The 24,599-nt window shown below is 42.6% G+C and overlaps 1 protein-coding gene across 2 annotated transcripts in view; it reads right to left on the bottom strand.

Moving 5' to 3' along the window:
• The window catches only part of VPS37A (VPS37A subunit of ESCRT-I), a 73,614-nt gene that overhangs the window by 33,534 nt on the left and 15,481 nt on the right, over positions 1 to 24,599 (bottom strand). For both annotated transcript variants that reach the window (XM_030191440.1, XM_030191441.1), the window contains exons 3-4: positions 17,712 to 17,826; positions 13,829 to 13,929 (exon numbers count right to left, since the gene is read on the bottom strand). In XM_030191440.1, the coding sequence (XP_030047300.1) occupies positions 13,829 to 13,929; positions 17,712 to 17,826 (216 nt within the window). The remainder of the gene's footprint in view (positions 1 to 13,828; positions 13,930 to 17,711; positions 17,827 to 24,599) is intronic.

Below are 24,599 nucleotides of genomic sequence, written 5' to 3'. Positions count from 1 at the left end.
TCACAGGAGCAGAAGAAGAGTGGGAACAGAATCAGGCTCTTCAAAACACAGACCAAAGGTGTCCAACGTAGATATAAAATAGTTATTGAGGGAAGACTCAACATGGTATCATGTTTCAGCACCGAAGGTGCCTTCTTCAGGAATCTGCACAGATACAGTCAGAAACACACATATAAACATCTTATAAATGAAATGAGATATTTTACATATATATTAAAAATGGTAATAAAAATGTATAATAAAATAAATTCAACAAAATAAAAAGCTACAAGACTGATCATTTAAAATGTATACAAAAATTAGTGACAAATGTAAATATAAGGAAACGTAAAAAAGGAAATATATTAAAATAAAAATAAAATGGTGGCTACAGTAAAAAAGTCAATTGAAAAAAGGACAAGCAAATATGCAACACTAGTAAAAGAGGCCCGTTTCCAACAGAAATGAAATGGGCGCTAGCAAGGTTCCACGCCCCCTCCCTACCTCTCTCTCTCTCCTCCAAATTCCAGCCCCCCTACCTCCCTCCCTCTCCTTCGAGTTCCACACCCCCTCCATGTCCTCCGAGTTCCAGACCCCCGTGCCTCCCTCCCTCTCTCTCCCCTCTGAGTGCAAGCACGACCTATACGGCAGCACCTCGCCTTCCTGCGTGCCGGCTGTAATTTAAAAGTTCTTACCTCGGGATCCGGCATCAGCAGTGAAGGCGAGCGGCGCTTCAGACTGCCTTCCCATCTGTCTCAGCTGGTCCCGAAGGGCGGGACCAGAGGCAGAGCTGAGACAGATGGGAAGGCAGTCTGAAGCGCCGCTTGCCTTCACTGCTGATGCCGGACCCAGAGGTAAGAATTTTTAAATTACAGCCGGCAATCAGGAAGGCGAGGAGCTGCCGGACAGGTCATGCTTGCACTTGGGAGAGAGAGAGAGGGAGGGAGGTGCAGGGGCGTGGAACTCGGAGGAGAGGGGGGCGATTCTCTACTCACCTCCAACGTTCTGTGGCTGGTTGGTGCTGGCTTCCCTTCCCTCTCACTGATCCGCCCTCTGACATCATCGCCAGGGCAGACCAATGGGAAGTGTGTTACGAACCAGGCATCCAGACGGAGGTGCAAATTATTATATAGGATTGTTTAAAAGTTGTCAAAAAGAGGCCAAAGGAGGTACAAATAAATGGTCTTAAAAAATAAACATGTATATGTGTCCAAAGGCATGGGTATATGCATGCATATTATGGGTAATCTAAAAACAGATTTTAGTAAATGTGTTAAAACAATCCTTATGAATAATATCTTCAGAAGTAAACCTTTACAAAGTTGTGCACTGTGATATGAAAAGTGATGCAATGTAGTACGAAAAACCTTGAATGTGAAAGCTCTATAACGCAAAATTTGTGGCACGATAGATAGGTGATGAAAAGAGTATGATCCACATAAAAAACAAGCCGTAGGCTGTGACCGAAAAGGTGTGCCAAAATGGCATATATATGCTGGTAGTATCTAAAATATGATAGAATTAGAGCAGGAAATATGGTGAGGACAAACAAGAAAAAAAAAAAACTTTAATGGTGAAGTGAAATGTGTATTAAAGGTAAAAAAGAAAAAAAAAAAAAAAAAGAGATGTGAGTGGAAAATAAAAAATGAGTCAGGAAAAAACATATGCATACTGAAAGCAAACAGGTAAAGGATTTGGGTTGTGGCTGTAATAGATAGTTATGAAAGAAGACTATGAAGCATATTTTCAAAGCACTTAGCCTTCCAAAGTTCCATAGGTTTCTATGGAACTTTGGAAGGCTAAGTGCTTTGAAAATGAGCCCCATCGTATATTTAAGCACAAGAAACAAATTAAAATAAGAAAATATGAATGATATAGAAAATTAAAAACCGAGTGGATCTAAGGCTTATAATGGCAAAATGTGTGGACTTTGAAACAGACAAGAGAAGAAAAAGAAAAGAAACATACATACATATACAGGTGGCAAAGGACCTGGTGAAAAAACATAAAACCATAGCTGTGGGAAAGGATAATTAAAGCTCAGAGTAGAACTAAATGTATGTTGGTGGTGGCACACCAACTGATAATATGGTCATACAATCTCAAAATAAACTGTATTTATTTTTGGTTACATTTGTACCCCGCTCTTTCCCACTCACGGCAGGCTCAATGCGGCTAATACTAATTAGTGGGTTAAATATGCAATAATTGGTCACAAAACATTAATTCTCCATATCATTTGACTAATATATGTTCATATCTAATGACATGTATACATTAAATTTATGCAATATAGCATTACAACCATCACAACTCTTTCATACAAAAATCAATGATGTCCAATATGTTTCCTTTCAATATAAATGTCCCAATCACAGCTGCATTGAGTATATACACCAAACGTGTATATAAACTGGAAAAAACATACAAAAATTATACAAAAAATAAATGATGTCCAACAGGTTTCCTTTCAATATAAATGTCCCAATCACAGCTGCATTGAGTATATACACCAAACAACATATATATATATATATATATATATATATATAAACTGGAAAAAAAAGTCTTGTAATTCCAAGAACTTGGCGTATCCCACTTGCACTGCACAATAATATGTACAAACAGCTGAGAAAGTCACAACTTCATTGTAAGGATCTATTGTTGAACTTCATCAGGATGTTTTCACACGTTCCAACAAACAAATTATATAAGGTCCTCAACACCGGTTTCCTATCACTTCATCAGATCTTATACAAACAACATACACAATTACACATAATCTCATGCAGTACAAACCATTAAACATAAATCAATTATAAACATGTACCTTAAACAACCTCACACTGCCGTCAAGGACACCACAGTAAGCTCCAGCTTCCGGCGTGTTAACGTCATCACTTACATCATATGAACCTACGTTTGACACTACTTCCTTTTATATGGACATTAACAAGGGCCAATCAATCTCCTTATTAAGCCCATGGGGTTCCACAGTATTCCACTTAAATATTAATCGCTGCTCTTTGCGAATCAATTGTTTTTCAATGCAACCCCTACTTTTCTGAATGCAAACAAGTACTACAAACTGCAGATCTTGAACTGAATATTGATGTTGTAGCCACTGGTTAACTAAAGGGGTATCACTTTTATGTAATCTTATATTGCTCAGATGTTGGGCTATACGCATCTTGATCTTACATGTCGTTTCACCTATGTACCATAACTGGCAGGGACAACGTATACCATACACTACATTCTGTGTGTTACAATCAGTTTTAGCTTTCAAATAAAAATATTTATTGATCGTATTTATCCAAATGCGATACATATAAATTGTATGTTTACAATACACAAACGCTACTGGCAATATCTTTACAATCCAAACTATACTATTCTGGAAGAAAAATCCATTGAATACTACTAAATCTCAAGTATGACTACTCCTAATATATACTTAGTACTATATAGAACTATTAGGTATAATCTTTTTATTTTTAATGTGCTCAATTCTAACCCTTATCAAATCATCCCCAAGGGAATGTGTGGTAGAATCAGAGGAACTACCACTGCACATTAGGCATTCCTAAGACATCAAAGTATGTACATACTTTCATGATAGTCTCTAAGCCACCACCTATTACAGTGGTTGAGCCCAATGATCACATTCACATTATATACCAATACGTACGTGTATACATGTTATAACTCACTGTAATCTTCCTGTATTATACACTGCCTAAATGTGCTGAGATTATTGTCAAGGACAGTACATATATGATGTTAAATTCACTCAATACATATAAAACAATGGATACATAATATTCATGTACGCCCATGCTGTCCGAACATACACCATTGATTCCCACTTCCCTTAGAGATCCACACAAATGGTTATTTTGTTCACTATAATAAGAGGGGCATCTCTAAGGGAAGTAGGAATCAATGGTTTATGTGCGGATATAATTGGGTTTGGGGATGGGATATTGGGGGATAGGAGGGTGGGTTGGATTTTAAGATATGTGGAGGGGTATTTTCAATATGATGTCTAAGTCCGACTTTAGACATTTTGCAAAAAATGTCCAAAATCTGAATAAGAAAGAAGTTCATTTTCCAAAAGGAAAAACGTCTATCTGTTGTTTTAGAAAATACTGTTTCTAACAGGTTTTGTGCTTTGGACATTTTGTTTTTTGGTCTATTTTCAAAACAAAAATATCCAACTGAAAAATGTACAAAATCAAGCCATTGGGATGTAGGAGGGGCCAGCATTTTTAGTAGACTGGTCTCCCAGACATCCCAGGAGATAAATGGGGCACCCTAGTGAACTTCAAAAACATGGTCCCAGGTACACATCTCACTATTGCTCTCTTATCTTGTCTGCTGAGCCCCCCCCCCCCCCCCAAAAAAAAAAACGCACTGCTCACAGCTGTACACAATAGCCCTTATGGGTGAAGGGGGCACCTATATGTGAGTACAGTTGGTTTCTGTTGAGTTTTGGAGGGCTCACAGTTTCCACTACAAATGTGACAGGTAGAGAAAGATAGGGACCAGAGTCCCCCATTCCATGGTGCACTGCACTGACCACTACACTACTCCAGGGACCTGCATGCTGCTCTAATAGACCTGACTAACATCTGAAGCTGTCATAGAGGTTGCTAAATCATATCTGTATTCACATTTGTGAGGGGTGGTAGGAGGGGGTCACCCCTGATTCCCTCCAGTGGTCATTTAGAGCACCCTTTTGTGCCTTATTCATTATAAAAACAGGTCTAGCTCAAAACGTCTTGTTTTAGTCCTGGATGGTTTTGTTTTGTTCCATTATGGCTGAAAAACGTCCAAGTGGTAGGAACACCCAGATCCCGCCTTTAACACGCCCCTTTGTGATTTGAACGGACTTCTGATGGACTTCATAGAAAAACGTCTAAAAATTGGTTTTGAAAATACCAATTTGGACGTTTTTCTCTTTTGAAAATGAGCTCCTTGGTGAAATAATGTCTGTATTGATCTTAATGGGTTTGTTTTTGGTTAATGCTGGGTCTACTACGTATGATACCAGTTGTGAGGGATTATTGATTTCTACTACTTCTATTACTTGTGTTACTCCTCGAGGTCTAGTCATTTTTTTCTATCATCCCTGATGTTTGTGCCAGTACGGTGTATGATTCCAACTTTTATCACTCTTTAATTCAAACTTTGTTTGCCTTTTCAGTCTTTACCATTGGTAATAGGTGACTTTTAACTTGGTACATGACCCCAGAGGTGGACTGTTCGGCCCCACACTTGAGCCATTATAGTGGTGCTTGTGCAAAACCTCTTCCCTTGTTTTTGCGCTCATTAAACTTAGTTGATGCATGGTGCTCTCTTCACCTGGGAGAGAAAGATTTTACACATTTATCCAGAGCTCACAATACTTTCTTGCAGACTGACTATGTTTTGGTAGAACACTCCCTTTTTGCCTCTGTATTTGACGTCACTATTCGCCCAGGGGAAATTTCAGACCACGCACCAGTGTGGTTTGTCCTTGAAGCACCTGTCAATAGCCATCCCACTTATAGCTGGCATTTCCCATCCTATTTATATCATGATAAAGATTTCCAGAAGTACATACATGATAAATGGGAGACTTATGTCACACACAATGAGGTCCACTTAGATCAGCCTACACTTTTTTGGCTGGCAGCCAAGGTAGTCCTACGAAGTGACATCTTAGCCTATGTGCATGCGAGAAATAAGCGACTACCATCCAGCATTCTGCAGTTAGAGAGCCAATTAAGGAAGGCCAAAAAAAAAAAAAAAAAAAGGAGTATGTTAGACTACCTTGTCCCTATACAAGAGAGCAGTTCACTGGACATGCAAGGGGTAGTTTATAGTAAGAGTAAAGATATTGCCTGCATATTTAGGGAGTTCTTTTCACAGCTCTATGGGGTTGGGGGGGGGGGGGGGGTGAACGGGCCTCCAGACCTTTCAGGCCTTAAGAAATATTTAGAGGCTATGAATCTTCTTAAATTATCCAGTCAAGATTCACAGATATGGAAGGATCCCCCTTCAGCTATAGAAATACAGGCTGTTATAAAATCTCTTAAATTATTCTCCACCCAGGCCCCGATGGGTTCGCCAGGGAATTTTACAAAATGTTACCTCCACAATTTTTAGGCCCCTTGTCTCAGTATTTTACAGCCGTGGTGGATGGAAGCTCGTTTCCCCCTTATGAGAATAATGCTTTAATCACATTAATCCCCAAGCCTGGCCGACCAGTGGTTTTGACGGACTTGTATCGCCCCATTTCCCTGACTTAACGTGGATAAAAAAAATATCAAAAATTTTAGCAGATCGATTAGCAGGGATTCTGCCTGCTTTGATTGGAAGTGAACAAATCTGTTTTGTGCAGCAAAGACAATCAGTTTGTAATGTGCATCGGCTCCTACTCTCGATGGCTTATTGTCAACATAAACAAATGCCTTCCTTGGTAGTTAGCCTAGATGCTGAGAAAGCCTTTGATAAGGTTGAGTGGGCCTACCTTTTCCAAGCTGTAAAATTTATGGGTTTTGAGGGATGGTTTTTCAAAGCTCTAAAGGCGTTATACACTGCACCAACAGAGGTCATTTTAGTAAACAGGTTGAGAACCTCTCCTTTTTACATTTCCCGGGATACAAGACAGGGATGCCCTTTGTCCCCACTACTCAGCATTTCCTCTCTCTCCTCTCCATAGCCAGCATCTCCTCTCCAACCACCCACATTTACAGACCAGCATCTTCCCTCCCCCCCATTTGTAGCCTAGCATGTGTGTCCTTTCCCACCTACAATGCATCTTTTCCCTCTCTCTCTCCTTCCGCCCATAGTCAGCATCAACTCTATCCCTGTCTCTCTTTCCTTCCCAATCAGCATCCCCTTTCTATTCCTTTCTTCTCCTTCCCTTCCAATCAGCATCACCTTCTTTATTCCTTTCTTTTCCTCCCCTATAGTCAGCATCTCCCCACTTCACATCCAGAATCCCACTGTCCGTTCCCTCCCCATGCCTATCATTTTCGCCTATCCAACATTTCTTCTTCTCCAACTCCCTCCAATTGTCTAGCATTTCACCCTCTCTCTTCCCCTTCCCAATGGCCCAGCATTTTGTCTTCTCTCCCCCTCCCCAGCAGTTTCCATCCCTACACTCAATGGTCCAGGATGTCTCCTTTCCCTCCCCACCCCCCAATGGTCCAGGATTTTATGAGGAAAGGCTAAAGTGGCTGGGACTTTTCAGCTTGGAGAAAAGATGGCCGAGGGGAGATGTGATAGAGGTCTATAAAATAATGAGAGGAGTGGAACGGGCAGACGTGAATCGCTTCTTTACTCTTTCCAAAAATACTAGGACTAAGGGGAATGAAACTACAAAGTAGTAAATTTAAAATGAATTGGAGAAAATGTTTCTTCACTCAACGTGTAATTAAACTCTGGAATTCGTTGGCAGAGAAAGTATTAAAGGCAGTTAGCTTAACGGTGTTTTAAAAAAGGTTTGGGTGGCTTCCTAAATGAAGTCTATAGACCATTATTAAAATGAACTTGGGGAAAATCCACTGCTTATTTCTAGAATAATCAGCATAAAATGTATTGTGCTGTTTTGCGATCTTGCAAGGTACTTGTAACCTGGATTAGCCACCGTTGCAAACAGTATGCTGGGCTTGATGGACCTTCGGTCTGTCCAAGTATGGTAACACTTATGTTGTCTTCTCTCTCCACCCCCAATGGTCAAAGATGACAACGCTCCCCAACCCTCCCAATGGTACAGCATTTCTCTTTCTATTCCCAACCCCAATGGTCCAGGATGTCTCCTTTCCTTCCCATTCCCAATGTCCAGGATGTCTCGTTCCCCCATCCCCAATGGTTCAAAATGTCTTCTTCTCTCCTCAACCCTCCCAATGGTCCAGCATTTTATCTTCCCACCCCCCAATGGTCCATATCATCTCCTCCCCATCAGTCCAGCATATCCACTTTTCTCCACATCCCACCCCAATGGTCCAGCATGTCTCCCCCATCTTTCCCTCCTCCCCCATGGTCCATCATGTCTCCTTTTACTCCCCACCCCAATGATCCAGCATGCTTCCTATCTCCCCCTCAATAGTCCAGGTCTCCTTCTCCTTACCCCTCTCAATTGTCCAGCGTATCGCTTTTTCTCCCCATCAAAGCAGTCCAGCATGTCACCTTTTCTCTCCATCCCCCAATGGTTGTGCATTTCTCTCCCCCCCCCCCCCCCCCCCCCCCAAATGATCTGGCTTGTTTCCTTCTCTCCTCATTCCCTCCTCATTCCCTAATGGCCCCACATATGTCCACCCCACCCCCACAAGTCAAGCATTTCTCTTTCCTGTCCCTCACCCAGCTGACAATACCCCCCCCCCCCCATGTACCTTTTTCAGAGTTGTTTTCCTTTTAGAGGCCGACAGCAATGAGAAGAATGCTTAAGCGCTCTTCACACCTTCCCTGCAGCTTCACTCTGATGCTTCCTGCCTATGCAGGAACATGATATTACATTGGAGTGAAGGATGTGAGGAAGGTATTAGCAGTGCTTATGTATTGCTGCTTGCTACCAGTGGCCTCTACAAGGAAAACAAGCTATTTTTATAAACAGTTTAGCCTTGTGTCCATTACTTGTTAGTATAATTGGGGCTATGGACTTGGATCCATACAGGAACATAAGATTTGTTTTATAAGTTCCAGATTGCTAATCATAATTATAATACAGTTCTTGTTCCCTACTGCACTGTTTTTGGTGTGATCTGTGTTGGTCCCACAGAAACAGAACCAGAGGCTGAAGTGTGTCCATTCACTTGCTGAATATAGAAAATACTAAGGCGCTGGACTGGATGCCAAGAAGGGTATGTTTCAGCTCAGTTTTCAGTTCTCTCTCTCCACCTGCAGGCTGATGGACACAACTATCCCACAGGTTCTGGAATAGTGGGAAGCTACATAAATGGAAATTAAATTTATATATCTGGATTTAGCTCACACCTTTCGGTAGAAGCTCAGGGTGAGCTATATCTAGGTATACTAGATATTTACCTGTCACATAACCTAACTTTGTACCAGAGGCAATGGAGGAATAAAGAGACTTGTCCAGGATCAAAGGGAGCAGCGGTGGGATTTTAATCAGCCTTCCTGGTTTGTTACTCCAGTGCTCTAACCACTAGGCTACTTTTCCAATCCTCAGTGTATTCTATATTTCCATTTTACGGCTGTCTCAATGTCTTTTTATTTAAGAAAATGCTTGCAGCTTCTGTTCAAGTTAACTGTGTACAGATTCAACTATAATCTGTGTACAATGTAAAAATATATAACCTGCTTGATCTCTGGGCAACTGACCTAAGATAAATTTGCCTTCAGTGTCCTAGCACTGAAATGATGCAAATTACATAGCAAGATGACAAAATACCTCTGCCTGTTACTCACTGCTGGAAATCTTTACACTGAACACACACCTTGTTCCCTAACATAGAGGCAGATGCAGCAACCAAACGTAAAAAAATCTAAATCGTTAAAGTCCCTAACGATTTTAAAATAACGAAAAATGCACCAAAAAAAAAAGTCACACATGCTGGAATCGGTATTGAAACGTACAATGTATCAAAGAATCACAATACACATCGTTAATCGGCCCCCAAATCATGCGCAGAGCAGCCAAGCGTTATGTTAGCTGCTCTGCGCATGCCACAAACAGTCAAATCACAAGCACATGGCAAATTGAATTGACACATAAAAAAATAAAACTAAAAAAAGGATCGGGAGGGGGCAAGGGCGCTCATCAGGAGCGTCCTGTACGGACGGCCTTGCCCCCCCCCCCGCCGCTGCTCCCCACTTTCCGCCGCTCCCCCCACCCCGAAAAAGCAAAATTGTAGCAGCCCCTGCCCCCCTCCCTTCCTCACTACTCTCAGCTCCGCCTCCCGACATCCTCCGTCTGTGCCCCGCCCCCTTTGGGGGTCGTCGCCGCCATTCCCCTTCTCCATCGGGCCCCCCTCCCTCTTACCGGGCCCGTGCAGCGCCTCTCTCCTCTGTCCGAAGGCGCTGCACGGGCAAGAAGAACGCTGAATCAGCTGATGCCTGCCTTCGCGATGGCGCGTCTTTCTCCTGCTGCGCCCGCCCCTGTCTGACGTCAGTACTGACGTCAGACAGGGGCGGGCGCAGCAGGAGAAAGACGCGCCATCGCGAAGGCAGGCATCAGCTGATTCAGCGTTCTTCTTGCCCGTGCAGCGCCTTCGGACAGAGGAGAGAGGCGCTGCACGGGCCCGGTAAGAGGGAGGGGGGCCCGATGGAGAAGGGGAATGGCGGCGACGACCCCCAAAGGGGGCGGGGCACAGACGGAGGATGTCGGGAGGCGGAGCTGAGAGTAGTGAGGAAGGGAGGGGGGCAGGGGCTGCTACAATTTTGCTTTTTCGGGGTGGGGGGAGCGGCGGAAAGTGGGGAGCAGCGGCGGGGGGGGGGGCAAGGCCGTCCGTACAGGACGCTCCTGATGAGCGCCCTTGCCCCCTCCCGATCCTTTTTTTAGTTTTATTTTTTTATGTGTTTTCTGAGGTCCTTTGGACCAATCACAGCGCTTTTAGCTCTGCTAATGCGCTGGGATTGGCTCAAAGTTTGTTTATTTTTTCACTTAACACTTTTTCCTGGCACAGAGCTGTCCTAACGAGAGGTCCAGACCTCTCGTTAGTTTTCCTGCCTTTTTCCTGCGTAAAGGCAATCGGAAAAGGTTAGTGCATGTCGTTTCAATGGGGTTTTCACACTAATTGCTCATCTCCATTCCGTTTTCGTTAGCTGCTACTGTCGTCGGAAAATAGGCTTAAGTGCATGGAAAGGATCGGAAATTCTTCCCCGAGGGCTCATTTAACGATGAAAAACGTTTAGTGCATCTGCCTCATAGTCCCAAGGACTGACACTCAGCTCCTGTGCCCCAAAGATGCCTAAATAATAGGGCTGAACATTTAACACGTTAATAACGAAATTAACAAGTTAAATGTTTAAACCACGAGTTAAAAAAAGCACTTGGCCAAGTCTCTCTCCTGTTTTTTTTTTTTCTTCTTCTGGGACCTTACCACTCCAATGATCCAGTAGCCCCCTCTCTTCTGTGCACTCCCAGCCTCTCTCTGTAACAGGCAGTTCTGTCACAGGGGTGGAACTTCCTGTTACAGAGGCTTCCAGTGAGGCAGGGAGAAGGAGCCGCTGCATGCAAGCATGGGGAGCTGCTGAATCCCTAACTTTGTGCCGTGGCTTGAGGAGCTGCAGCTGCCCAATCCTTAACCTCATGGGCTAGCGCTGCTGGGTGAGACCCTGAGACAGAGAGAGAAAGATGAGGACGGATGGGGGACCAAGCACGGCAGAGAAAGGGGGTGGGGGGGGGGTGAGAAGCAGTGTGCTTTCATGCAGTGGTGAAGGCCAAGGGCCGTGAGAAGAACTGCACAGAGGAGAGGGGGCTGCTGAAGTGCCGGGAGAGGAGAGAGAGAGAGAGAGAGAGAGAGAGAGAGAGAGAGAGATGCAGTGGGGGGTTAGAGGGACTCATGCTAGAAATAGGGGATGGAAGAATAAAATAAAATGGAGATGGTGGTCATAGAAGGGAGGGGAAGAAAAAGAGAAGGGGAAAAATGGTGATTATGGATGGAAGGAAGCGAGGAGATTTTGTCATGGGAAGGGAATGGAAGGGAGGATGTGGTGCTCATGGGAATGAAAGGGAAGATGATTATAAAAATAAAAGCACCAACAAAGGTTAAAAAAAGAAAAATATATATATTTTGGTAGGGCTGCACAATTAATGTCTACTCCATTCAGAGCTGCTAGTGCCACTCTGCGCATGTACAACTATGTGTACATGCTACATTTATTGAAACTTCTTAACACTTGAATCATGCAATTCAGTGCGCAATTAAAAATTGTAAATCACAATTAATCATGTGATTTATCAATGAACAGCCTTGTTATGTAAGCATTCAACTACTGCCACCAACATAAGCATCTAAACCCAGGATACTGGTGCTGGAAATTTTCAGTCTGACGTGGCAAAACACATATTATTGCTCAATTTCTTTAGTTATGTAATGTCAAACACAGTTTTATCCAGAAAACAGATTTCTATGCCCTCACTGCTCACCTTAGAAAACAGAAGTGTGCAAGTCTCTCACAAAGCATAATAATAAGCTCAGTGTTCTCTAAGCAGAAAGCATACAATTTTAATTTTGTAAAAACTAGTTTAAAGAAATCTAACCAGGGTTTAATTTCTGAGGGAAAAGCCTGTAAGGCAGTTCTACCACTACAGCAGGTAATGCTCTACTCCAGCCTCTCGCTTCAAAAAAAGCTACAGGGAAAAGGAGAAGGTGAGCCTGAAACAAAGCAGTGATCAGTCACTCTGCTCCTTAATCCAGCAATTCTTCTGCTGCTCCTGCTCGTGGCCCACCTTCCCATGCCCTGATGCACAGTTCCACTTCCTTTTTGGCCACATATGAGCCCTTCAGAGCGAAAGTGGGCCATATCCACTTTTTGAATTATTTTAGCTATGCACCAATTCAAAGCCTGTGTGGCTCAAAGACTTAGAAGAAAAACTGAGCCATGTTCATACCTACACACATACATATTAAAGCTGATTCAGGCATTGATTGTTTTTTTAAATAATACTCTAAAACTAGACAGGGAATTTCAAACTTAATCAAAAGATGAATCCAAACACTCTAGGAAGTTTGAAAAAAATTCTTTGTGTATCTCCCACCTGTATTGGAAAGATTTCAACCAGGATATCCCTTATTTAAATTTAAACAACCGGGACCTCAAAGCTCCAGATAGGGAAAATACATGCAGTATTAACAAACCACTATCAAATTAGGAGTGAGATACTATCATTGGTCCCCAAAGGAACAAAAAAGAATCATCCACAAAAACTCATGCTTAATGTGAGAAAAATCGGATAATTTAAAAAACCTTTTTCCCCCTATAAACCAAACAGGTGAGAAACCATACACAACAAGCCAACATTCACGGGAGTAAACCCGATCCAAACTATCTTTGAAGTCAGCGATAATGTGGTATCCAGTATGTGCCCTTCCTGAGGCACCCAGAAATTTGGCGAAACAAGGCACACTTGTTGAAGGGTGATGATATATGTGCTGGGCTGTTGGAATTTCTCCACCTCTAAGCCGTGGATGGTGAAAACCCCCGGGTTCTACTAAAGTTCCATTGGAAGCGTACCTGGGTAGGACAATCGTATTCCCATGTGTAGTAATTGGACATTAGTATTCATCTCAAGCTGGTCTTTCTTTATGGGCTGGTTGTAGGGGGTTTTTCTTGGACTGCAGGGTCTTTTTGACCTGTGGGTGTTTTCCTGCTCTTTGGTGCAAATGTTGATGGTTTGGATCGGGTTTACTCCCGTGAACATTGGCTTGTTGTGTATGGTTTCTCACCTGTTTGGTTTATAGGGGGGGGAAAAGCTTTTCAAATCATCCGATTTTCTCATATTAAGCATGAGTTTTTGCAGATGAATCTTTTTTCTTCCTTTGGGGACCAATGATAGTATCTCACTCCTAATTTGATAGTGGTTTGTTAATACTGCATGTATTTTCCCTATCTGGAGCTTTGAGGTCCCGATTGTTTAAATTTAAATAAGGGATTTCCTGGTTGAAATCTTTCCAATACAGGTAGGAGATACACAAAGAATTTTTTTCAAACTTCCGAGACTGTTTGGATTCATTGTTTTTTTAATGAAATGTATACCTCATAACTTAGATGGCCAGTATCTCCCATTGTAACAATGTGGACTTGACCAGCTTTTGTTCTCAAGGGTTCACATTAAGCCTTGAATCCAACACAGTAAATAAGGCAATTCTGAAATTCCAAGCATACTTACTAAGGAAACGATGTAGAGCCAGGAATAAGCACTGGAGGATTCTTCCAGAACTCATCCAACACACATTGAATTATTTTTCCTAGATCAGAGTGCATTGTGAACTGGAAAAAAGCAGACCAAGTTCATGCAAGTCTTAATAAAGCTGAAATCATAATTCACAGCAAGACAAGACAGTATTTTAAGCCAGAAGTTTTCAACCTGGTCCTCAGGATCCATTCAACCAGTCTGGTTTTCACGATAACCTAATGCATCTCATGTATATTCATTGAGAATACACTGCCAGAACTGTGTGTAAATACGTTTCGTTGCATACTATATCCTGAAAGGTAGAGATGAACTTCCCATCGCTGCAAGCAACAGATTAGTATATCACTGAGGAACAAGGTTTTTTTTTTTTTGGCTATGCTTTCAAGTGCCACGATTGGTAAGACTGGCAGATTCTAAAATACTTAAATCAGGCATAAAATGCTGCACTTCTTTATTAGGGTTCATCAGATAATCATGTCACCACCATTCAGGCTATATATATAAGCCAAGTATACATACCCACCATAACAAAATAACTGGCTTATATATATATATATATATATATATAGCTTGAATGGTGGTGACATGATTATCTGATGGATCCAATACTCAAAAACCCTAAGTGTTATATAAAAGACATTGATAAGGATTGATTGGAGCTGGGTATTGATAAGGATTAGTTAATGACAACCCCCTCCACTAAGGCTGAAACGATACTGTTTAAATTGGGCACTTCTTTATTAGGCATAATGTTATTTATTTCTCAATCATATATGAGCACTCTGTTTACTTTTTTCACCAATTTTGGATGTAATCATATACACTGTTTTAGTAATTTATATCACTTTTGGTAAGCTCACTTTATCATTAGAAAACACAATATGTATTTATGATTTTCATATGCAAGTATTCAGACAGCATAACCTATGTATAGTAAGTCTGTTTCTTAAATTTCCACGTGCATGTAATCAGATAGCATCATCAACCTACAAGTATATCTTCATTCATTTATTCTTTGTGCTTGCATGTATATCAATGGAGTATGTTATGAAAAATATTTTTGTGTACACTTCCTTTTCACGTTACCACCACCTCATGTACAATATTTTGATTTTATATTATGTTGATATGTCTTTTGTTATACCCCAGAGGAAGGCATATACATGTCAAAACATGGCCTGTGTCTGTTTATTAAAGGAATTTTGATTGTCCCACTCTTGTGTTTCTTTCTTGCTGCCAAGAGATATATACCACACATAAACTGAAAACTAAATTAGGTCATTTCACCAGCTCCACATTCTGATATTTTACATACAGACCATTTTTTCACAGGCTAAAGATCACAGCAGCACCTTTCCCTGCTCTTTCCATCATGCACAACTTTGTTTTGCTTTCAAATGTTCTATGTTTCTTTGAAAAATCTAAAATGACCCTAAAAATAAGCAGAACGACAAAAAGCAATGGGGCAGGAAAGGCTAAATGGCATGCCCCATGTCCAAGTGTGTCATGCAGCTTGAAATACTGTCATTGCTCACTTGAGTTCTCATCTCTTCTCTATCCCTAGATAAGAGGATGTTGAATCCCACGACTCTTGGAAGAAATGGTTTGGAAGAGCCCTTTAATTTTCAGGCTTCATGATGATCACCCCCCAAACATTTTTTAAAAACACATTATTATGTATGTGCTGATGGTTCTTTGAGTTTGTGTGGCTATGAAGACTTATTGTTTTGCTATGACTGCAGCTGACTGTTGCTCCCCCAAGTGACTGCCTAGTCTTGCCTAAAGGTTCAGCTGACCCTGGACTTCTGAGAAAGATGGACTGGGTTATAAAAGGAAAGGGGATAGGATCTAATATACTGCCTTTCTGGGGCTACAGTCAAAGAAGTTTCATGAATGGTTAAGCACTCAACATCCAAATATTCTGTTTAGTTTAACTTAGATCATTCTACACAGATCTCATTTTTAGATGTACTTGTATCTAAAGAGGGACAACGATTTGTAACCACTGTTAAAGGATAGATACAAATACTTTTCTTCATTTTTCCAGTAATCATTCTTCTGCTGTAAAGAAAAAAGTCTTCCAGTCAATTTTTGAGATTCAGAATAATCTATACAAATATAGATGATTTCAAAAACCAATCCAGAAATCTAAAGAAGAGATTGATATAGAGATGATATTCTAAAAAAAGTAATTCACGTTGCCTACAAGAGAGCTAGATTTCAAAATAGAGACTTATTACAGAAGAAGTATGCAAAGAAGGATACAGAACAAGCAGTGACTTATGTTTTGACATACACCCCGGGGCTTTAGAGGTTGTTAAAAAATTTTAAGGAAACACTGTAGCCTTGTAGCGCTATAGAAATGATAAGTAGTAGTAGTAATATACTAGTATTTCTTGAGATACATTTATGAATAGCCTTCAACAGGAATCGGAATTTGAAAGAGCTAGTAAGTCCCACCGATATTGAAAGTACCAAGGGACAACAGGGAGGTCTGATGAGAAGACACTGGAAATGTCAAAGCTGTAAAGTATGTGGAAATTACAATAGAGGTGGATACTTGGTTCATACATCCTTTAACTCAAAAGAGATATTTTTTTAAATGGAAATATTACCTGTGCCTCAGAGTATGTGGTTTACATGATAATCTGTCCATGTCCTAAGATTTATGTTGGACAGACAACACGTCCTTTGAAAGTTTGCTTGAGCAAGCATAAAAGTTGTTTGAAGCGCTGTAGAAGAGAATCTCCAATTGTAGAACATTGCTTACAAAAGGAACGTAGTGTTTCTTCATTGCAGGTGTGCGCTTTAGAACAAGTGAAGGGCGAACTGACCAGCAAAGACTATTGTTACGGAGAGAAACATTCTGGATTTTCACATTAAAAACAGAAGAACCTGAAGGGTTAAATGCAAGAATTGACTGGAGATGGATGCTATAAAGCATCATAAAATTGATGACCCCTGAAGAAAAACCTACAGTTCAGCACCACTTCTCAACCCAGTTATCGGGTTTTCAAGATATCCACAATGAATATGCATAAGATAGGTTTGCATACAATGGAGGCATTGCATGCAAATTTATCTCATGCATATTTATTATGGATACCTTGAAAACAAGTCTGGCTTGGTGTCCGGAGGACTGGGCTGAGAACCCCTGCTCCGAGTTAATGACTCAGATAAGTATCACTTCTGTAGATGCTTGGTTCTTTATTTCCATTGCAATTGTACAGGTTGGAGGAAGACTTTCTGTTCCTATTTAGATCTGATTAAAGTTTGTTAAGACTATGGGAAACACGGATGACCCCCGTTCCATGTTAAACAGCAGCAGGATACCCAAGAGAGACAGTGGCACTATAGTTGGTTTACAATAACTGGTATCTTTAGCAGCTGCCCTTTAGCGTACATCAGAGATATATACTGGGTTAATTTAACCCTACTCATTTTAAAAAACTTTTTTAACCAAGTTAACATGAACTGTTTAGCTCAAAACGTCACGCACATCAGAATATCTATTCACTTTTCAAGCATCTACTATGGTTTCCATAGTCTTGTGATTTACTACAACAATGAAGACAGTACTTTTGTTGAAACAATTAAAAAAAAAAACACTTTGGCAGCTCTGCTGTACTAGTTCTCTCTGTGCTCAACTTGCTCTTATTTTCCATTTTTTTCCGCTTAAAGTTTCTGTCCCACATTCCTCTGTACCATCTGCACGCCATTCAAGTCCTCAAGTTAAATGTTACATCAAAAGTATTTTTTTACTGACTTTTTAATGAATATGTATATCTTAAAGGCTAATAATTTTGCCATCTAAATATGTACACAGACAGCAAAGCATCTCAATTAATATACGTACATTGTTTATCAATGGAGATGTCACATACTCCCCTTGTTTGTCCATTATGTGATGTCTTATTGGTGGATAAACACTGATCACTGGCTTCTCCTGGGGAAACTGAGGAGGAAGCAAGCTGAAAAAAAAAAAAAAAAAAAAGGATCAAATATTGAAAACCTTTAGATATACTAAGGAGAAACTGAGCAATGTGACTAGTTCATAGTCTTTAATAATTTATATATTGCCTCCCCAATTTTCCAAAAAAGAAAAAATGTTCATTGTGAACAGCAACATTTTTTGCTGCAGTAAGCACATGTTACTGCTTACTACAGCTTTATAAAAGGTCCCCTTAGTGTAAAGTTCTGAGCACATACAGCAGTCTCCTCAATCCCATCAGTTAGTTCCATAGCTCAATAAGTAATGCAATTCCATTCTACCATCTACAGAAAAAAATCCATTATAGGTAAACAAGGAGGAGAAATTTAATCTTACCTATTATTTTCCTTTCCTCGAGTCCTGCTAGGACCAGTCCACACAAGTGGGTTGTGACCCTTTCCTACTAGCAGATGGAGGTGGAGATTTTAAACCAACCATTCTAGCAACATTACGGGTGCACCCTAAACTTTCCATTATACTACTATCAAAGCAGAATTAGGACCACTGTGAGATACCCCCAAAATCCCCTCTAAAAATCACTGCAGCCATGTACACTAACCTACAATTGAAAAATATATATACAATCAGGAAGAGAGAGAGCACAGAACCTGAAGAATCCTTTAGGGTTGCAGTCTTCCAGGGCAGGTCCTGGACTGATCTAATAGGATTAAAGGAAAGGAAATCAAGCGGTAAGATTAAATTTCACCTTACTTATCGTCCCTGTTAGACCAGTCCCCACAAGTGAGATGTACACAAGCAACTCACCTGGAGGGAAAGACAGAGCTCCCTAAACCACCTCTCTACCAAAGGCTAAATTGCCTCTGGCCCTCATATCAATCTATAATGTTTCATGAAATAATGGAGAAACAAGTCACCACCTTGCTAATGTCTTCTGGCAAACTGGTCCTCCACCCAGGTCACTTATGCCCTGGTGAAATGGGCCCTCAGTCAACTTTGAACTTGCTTACTTTGATAAATGTACAGTACTACTACTACTGCTAATCATTTCTATAGCGCTACTAGATGCACGCAGCACTGTTCACATTATATGCAGATATTTTCTCTGCACCTAGTAGGCTCGCAATCTAAGTTTTTGTACATGGGCAATGGAGGATTAAGTGACTTGCCCAAGTCCACAAGGACCTGCACTGGAAATCGAAACCAGGTCACCAGGATCAAAACCCACTGCACTAACCATTAGGCTACTCCTCCACTCCCTGGACATTACCCATGTAACAGGTAAAAGCAACCACCTGAACTTTCAAGGAGTTTAAGGGCCAAACCTTGTTCAAACCCCCACTGAAGAAACTCAAGGGTGTCAGGAAGATGCACCCACCACGGGGAGATGGAGTGTTCCTCACACCAGTGCTTGAATACGCGCTTGACCTACACATAAGCCAAGGAAGTGGATCTCTTCTGAGGCTTAAGGATGGAAACAGAGGCAGAAAATCCAAGTCTCATGAGGCATTTTTTAAACAGCTTTATTCTCCTGACAAACAAGGGACCCAAGCCAGCTTAATTAAAATCAAAATTCTTCTTTTTAGATGTAAAGGAGCCCGAAAGGACAAAAACTTGGGGTGGCCATCTTACAATAAGAAATTGACCCTTCATCAGGATCAACTGTGACCCCAAGACCCCCAACACTGCAGCTTCTTTCAGGTGGGAATGGACTCCATCCCCTCACCTTATAGGCTGCATGGTCCTCTCTCAGGACCACACTTTGGCAGACTGGCAGCAAGATGGTCCACACCTTCAAACTTGAAGGAGGCATACCACTGCCACAATGCCCCTCCAATAGCTCCCCAGGGGATAAAACAGTCATAGGGCCCCACATCTCCTTCCACACAGCATCCATGCACCACTGACACAAGATGAAATTGCTACACTTGGCCCCCAGGCCCAAACTCCTACTCAACCGACCAGGGAATGATTCCAGACCTGCCACTCTAACTTGCCAGCATCTGCACACAAAAAAAGCCCCTGTCTGCTAAAAACCTTTTTTTCTTTTTTCAACTAACTTTATTTTCCTGGCTGCTGGCTGGGGGAATAATGCCTGTGTCAATCTGTGTGATTTTTTTTGGGATCTTCTGCATGGGCACAGCAGGTTGAGGGGGGCATGCTACTCCAGTGGATAGGAGACTCCACAAGCTAGAGATATAGAGGACGCTGCTTCAGTACTTTATTCCCACTATGACTAGGAACAGAACTAAGAGGTTCACAGTCTAGACTAGAAAGGAGGGCAAGCAAACTTCCTAATTCACATGGAATAGAGAGATCATTTTCAGAAGAAAGGGGAGGAAATGGGACTTGATATACCATCTTTTTGTGGTTTTTGCAACTACATTCAAAGTGGTTTACATATATTCAGGTACTTATTTTGTACCAGGGGCAATGGAGGGTTAAGTGACTTGCCCAGAGTCACAAGGAGCTGCAGTGGGAATCGAACTCAGTACCCTTCACTTTGCCCCAAAAACTGGGCAGGGCAGCAATCTGGACCCTCAAGGAGCCCAACACCAAGCCCTGGTCAAGGCCCCGTTATAAAAAAAAATGAGGGTATCAGGCACCTGATCCCGCCTCTCATCAAGTATGAAAACCCCTTCAAACCCTGACATAAGCCAGGACTGTGAAGGACTTCTGAGAACGGAGCAGAATAGAAACCACTGTGGGAGAAAATCCTCACTTCTCTACATGACTAGACTGTACGCCAGAAGGGATCTGGATCTTCCATTTATACCAGCCTTTTTCGAAGAAGGCCCCGGCCCCTGGGCAATAGGATAGGCTTGCCCTCCACCAAGTGAACAAGGTCCGCATACCACAGCCTGCGAGGCCAATCCGGGGCAACCAGCAAGACCTGACAAGAGTGAAGCGCAATCCTGGGTCTTCCTTCAATCAAAGTTCATTATTAAAAAGTTTTTTTTGATGAAAGAACGTTGTTCCCTTTCGTTTTTAAAGGCCCTTTGTGCTTCTTTTTTTTTTGCTGGGACTTTTTCTGTACTTGGTTCCCTCTCTCTGTTACTTTATGGAAATACATATAGAGACAGGCAGGATGTGAACCACGAAGAAGCACTATTATTTAATTGGGCTGCGAAGTTCTGAAAGCTGAAAGTCTCATGCCTGGGGTTGACAAGCTCCTGGGCCCTCCTGCAATATAACTCCCGACTTTCACCCACTGGTTGGAGGGACTTTCCCAGCTTGAATTGAATAAAAGTGACTGCACCAGGATGTTGTGATATATTGCGGTGATGTATAGTTATTATTAACTGTAAACACATACATTGTATTTGCTTCTAAAAGCTTGGGGTTAACTATAAATATATACTTCATTTCAAAAGATAAAATGCAATTTATTTTCTCTTTCCTGGGCATTGTTCCAGGTCAAAACAAAAGGCCAAAGGGCAAGGCCCAAGAACAGACACAAAAGTAATTCTTGCGAGGAGCTGCGATGAGGATGTGCAGGTAGGCCTCCGTGAGGTACAGAGACATCAAGAATTCACCTGGCCAAACTGAGGTGATCACAGACCTGAGGGTCTCCAAGTGAAAATGCTGTACTCTCAGGCAGGCCTTTACCCCCTTCTGATCCAGGATACAGCAGAAGGAGCTATAAGAGCAAAACAAGCACCATGAAGAACTATATGTGTTCCTATATAACAAAGACATATGGGATTGTAATATATGGCACTATCCAGCATTAATAAACTGACTTCAAAAATGCAGACTCAAGCTTATTTTCTCTTTCAATGTAAAGTCTATTATTTGCTGAAGCTGCGACCTTGAATACAAGCGACGACGAGTGACAAGGGTCCTGATATGCTAGAATAACAAGTTGTTATCAGCACTGATACCATGGCCAGAACTACCAAACACTCTTGGAGAGACACTGTGGCTGCTAAATTGCACAAAGTTGATGAAACTCCAGCTTCTTGTCAAGGTGACCCCATCAGTGTGGAGCCAGTGAGACAATGCTGAGGCCTCTGAAGTCATAATAAAGGAGATAACAGTGTTATGTGTGCATCACCCCCCAAGGCCAGAATGTACGTCATTAGCACAGCTGCTAATTTCTGTATAAAAAGCATCTTTTATCTGAGGCAAAAGGCTCCTGTGTTGCCATTCCATCCAAGGAGCAGACTGCACTGAATCTGACTGAAAATCTGAGGAATATGCTGCCACTGGCAATAAGTCCGCATCAGGTTGTATGTGTGCCATGTACCTTTGTGTAAGTGCTGTGGGCTCAGCATGACTCTTTTACTTAGGAGTCTAGCTTAGGGATTTATGTGCATTTACTCCGAGCTGTTTCTGTGTATTTATTCTTGCCTTCTTTGCACATTATCTTCGCTGCTACTGTAAATAAATGCACACTATTTTTATAACACTTGGTTGTGGAGTTTTTTCTATTATTTAGGGCGTGGTGAGCTTGGATCTAAGGATAAGAAGGAACACATTTGCTTCTGACACTTCACAGAGACCTATTGCTGTTAGAATTTATAGCAAGTGCCAGGTACCCCAATAACACCCCAAAAATGGTTGTATCTGTACACGCCCACAGAGCTGCCCTTCTTGGGAACCACAAAGTATGTGGAATAATGTCCACGACCCTGGTCTTCACAAGATACCGGTTTCACTGTCCTGAGATCTAGGAGGTGGTCAAGAGTGAAGGTGACAGCCTGCTGCTTTTGGTCCAAGCCACATGGGGAAGCCAGGAAGGTACTGAAATGGGATAGGCAAGTTCCAGTGATTAACCCCTTTCAACCACCTCCAGGACCCATTGGTCCAATGTAATGTGGGTCCACTTGATGAGGAAGAAGGACAAACTGCATCCTCAAAAGGACAGGCTGCTGCAGAGCCACCTGCAGAAGCTGGGGGACCAGCTTGCTGGGGGCTCAAAAGCAGCACATCTGAAAAAAGCCTCCCTGAGCTGCAGGGCTGAATGTGAGCTGACTGAAAACAGCTCATATACCTGAACAAACTCTGGAAACTGGAGAGCGTTGGGAGCCCTGCTGCCTCTGCTCCGGAAGCTGAAGGGGCTGGGCCTTCCCCGTGTCTTTTACCAGCTTCTCCAGATCCTCCCAGAAGATAATTGGAGGTTGCATCTGCCACCCAGTGGCAGAGCCACAGCCAGTGATGCACTCACCACAGACGAGCACAGCGACCGCAAAGCCAGACAGTCTAAATCATAAAGGACATCCAGCAAGAAGGCCATTTCCAACTCCAGGCATGAGACCTCCGCAGACTTCAGCTTAGCCACATGAGCATGGAATGTGCCATGTAGCCACCACAGATGGCTGCCTGAATACTAGAAGCTTCCATGGAAAAAGCTAAGCATAGCTGTTGCTCCATCCACATGTCATGGAGTTCCTGAAGGGCCGAGCCACACTGAACAGGGACAGCCATCACTTTGGTGAAGGCTGTAATGAGAATGTCTACCTTAGGGTATGTCCAATACTTCTCCACTTCCTCAGGGGCAAAGGAATAAAGGCAGTCAAGAGCCCTAGATTCTTTGCGAGTCCTGTCTGGGGATTCCCACTTTGCCAGCATTATGCTGGTTATCACCTTGTGCAGCAGAAAATATTTTTAGGGCCCCGCTAGACCCTCCAAGAAGGAGTCCCCTTCACACAAGGCAGAGGGAGACTTCAGTATGCCCAGAGTCTACACAACCACATAAATAAGGCAAGAAAGTTCCTGAGGACGGAAGAGCCAGATGCATTGAACCACTCTTCCTTCTCCTCCAGATGAGACTCCTCCAAGTCCGAGAAGGACTGAGGGTCCGAGGCAGTATGCAGCTCTGACTGGGACATCAGAGACCTCCCTGATCCCATCGGCACTTGGCCCTCGCAGAAGGGCCCTGGCCGTGGACATTCAGGCCCCTAGGAACCTCACTGTTCGTTAAGGGGCCAGTGTCCACATGCAAGGCATGCTCAACCATGTGGGTCAAGTTCTGCAACCAAAAAAGCCCCAAGGCCTCACTGTGGCCTCCCTGCCAGGGGAACCAAGGTGGGTGGAAAGGCAAGCCCCTTCCCCAAGCCCCAATGGGTGCTGAGAGACATCCTGAGGTTCTAAGGTTGGAGCAGAATAAAAAAAAAACAAAACCCTAAGGCAACTTGGTCAAGAGTCCCGATGCTTCAGTACTGGGATAAAGAGAAGCAGCTCCAGCGGCCACCCTGGAGCTGTTTCTGACGTTGGAAATAGTCCATCGCAGTAGGGCAGACAGATCTGGCAGATGTATGAATTTGCTGGCTCTGGCACACACTGCAGTTCCTGGCTGCACGTCCAGCCATGTGTCTGGCGTGTACTAACCTGTCCTGCCGCTAGAGACATTCAGGCCTGTGACTCTGGTGTCTGCACCAACCCCCCCCCCCCCCCAAGAACTTTTGGGTGTGTTCAAGCCTAATCCCCCCTCCCCCCAAGGCAAAGAAGACTTTTCTTCATTTTTCTTGTTTTGTTTTCTTTTTTTAAGCAGAAATCTTTATTCCCTGCAAAAGGGAAAAAATTTACACCAGGCCAGCCAACTTAAAATCAATTAAACATTTTATTTCCTAGACTGGGAGCTGCAGGGGAGCCCAGAGAAGATTACCCCTCAAGCAAGGTCCCGCAGAACAAAGCCACAAGCCTCGAACAGTGGATGGTAAAAACGTGACTGTGGACAGCTTCGCCAGGTCCAGTCCAAAGACTGGGTAACCTGGGAGTGGCACTAAGGCTTGACCAAGCTGTACAGCTGTAGGCCTGCAGAGTAGGGAGCTAGGCCAGGGACCAAAAGCA

This window comes from Microcaecilia unicolor, chromosome 2 (genome assembly GCF_901765095.1).
Source record: "Microcaecilia unicolor chromosome 2, aMicUni1.1, whole genome shotgun sequence".
In the NCBI taxonomy this organism is placed as follows: Eukaryota; Metazoa; Chordata; class Amphibia; order Gymnophiona; family Siphonopidae; genus Microcaecilia; species Microcaecilia unicolor.
This window is presented reverse-complemented; position numbering and strand designations above follow the sequence as displayed.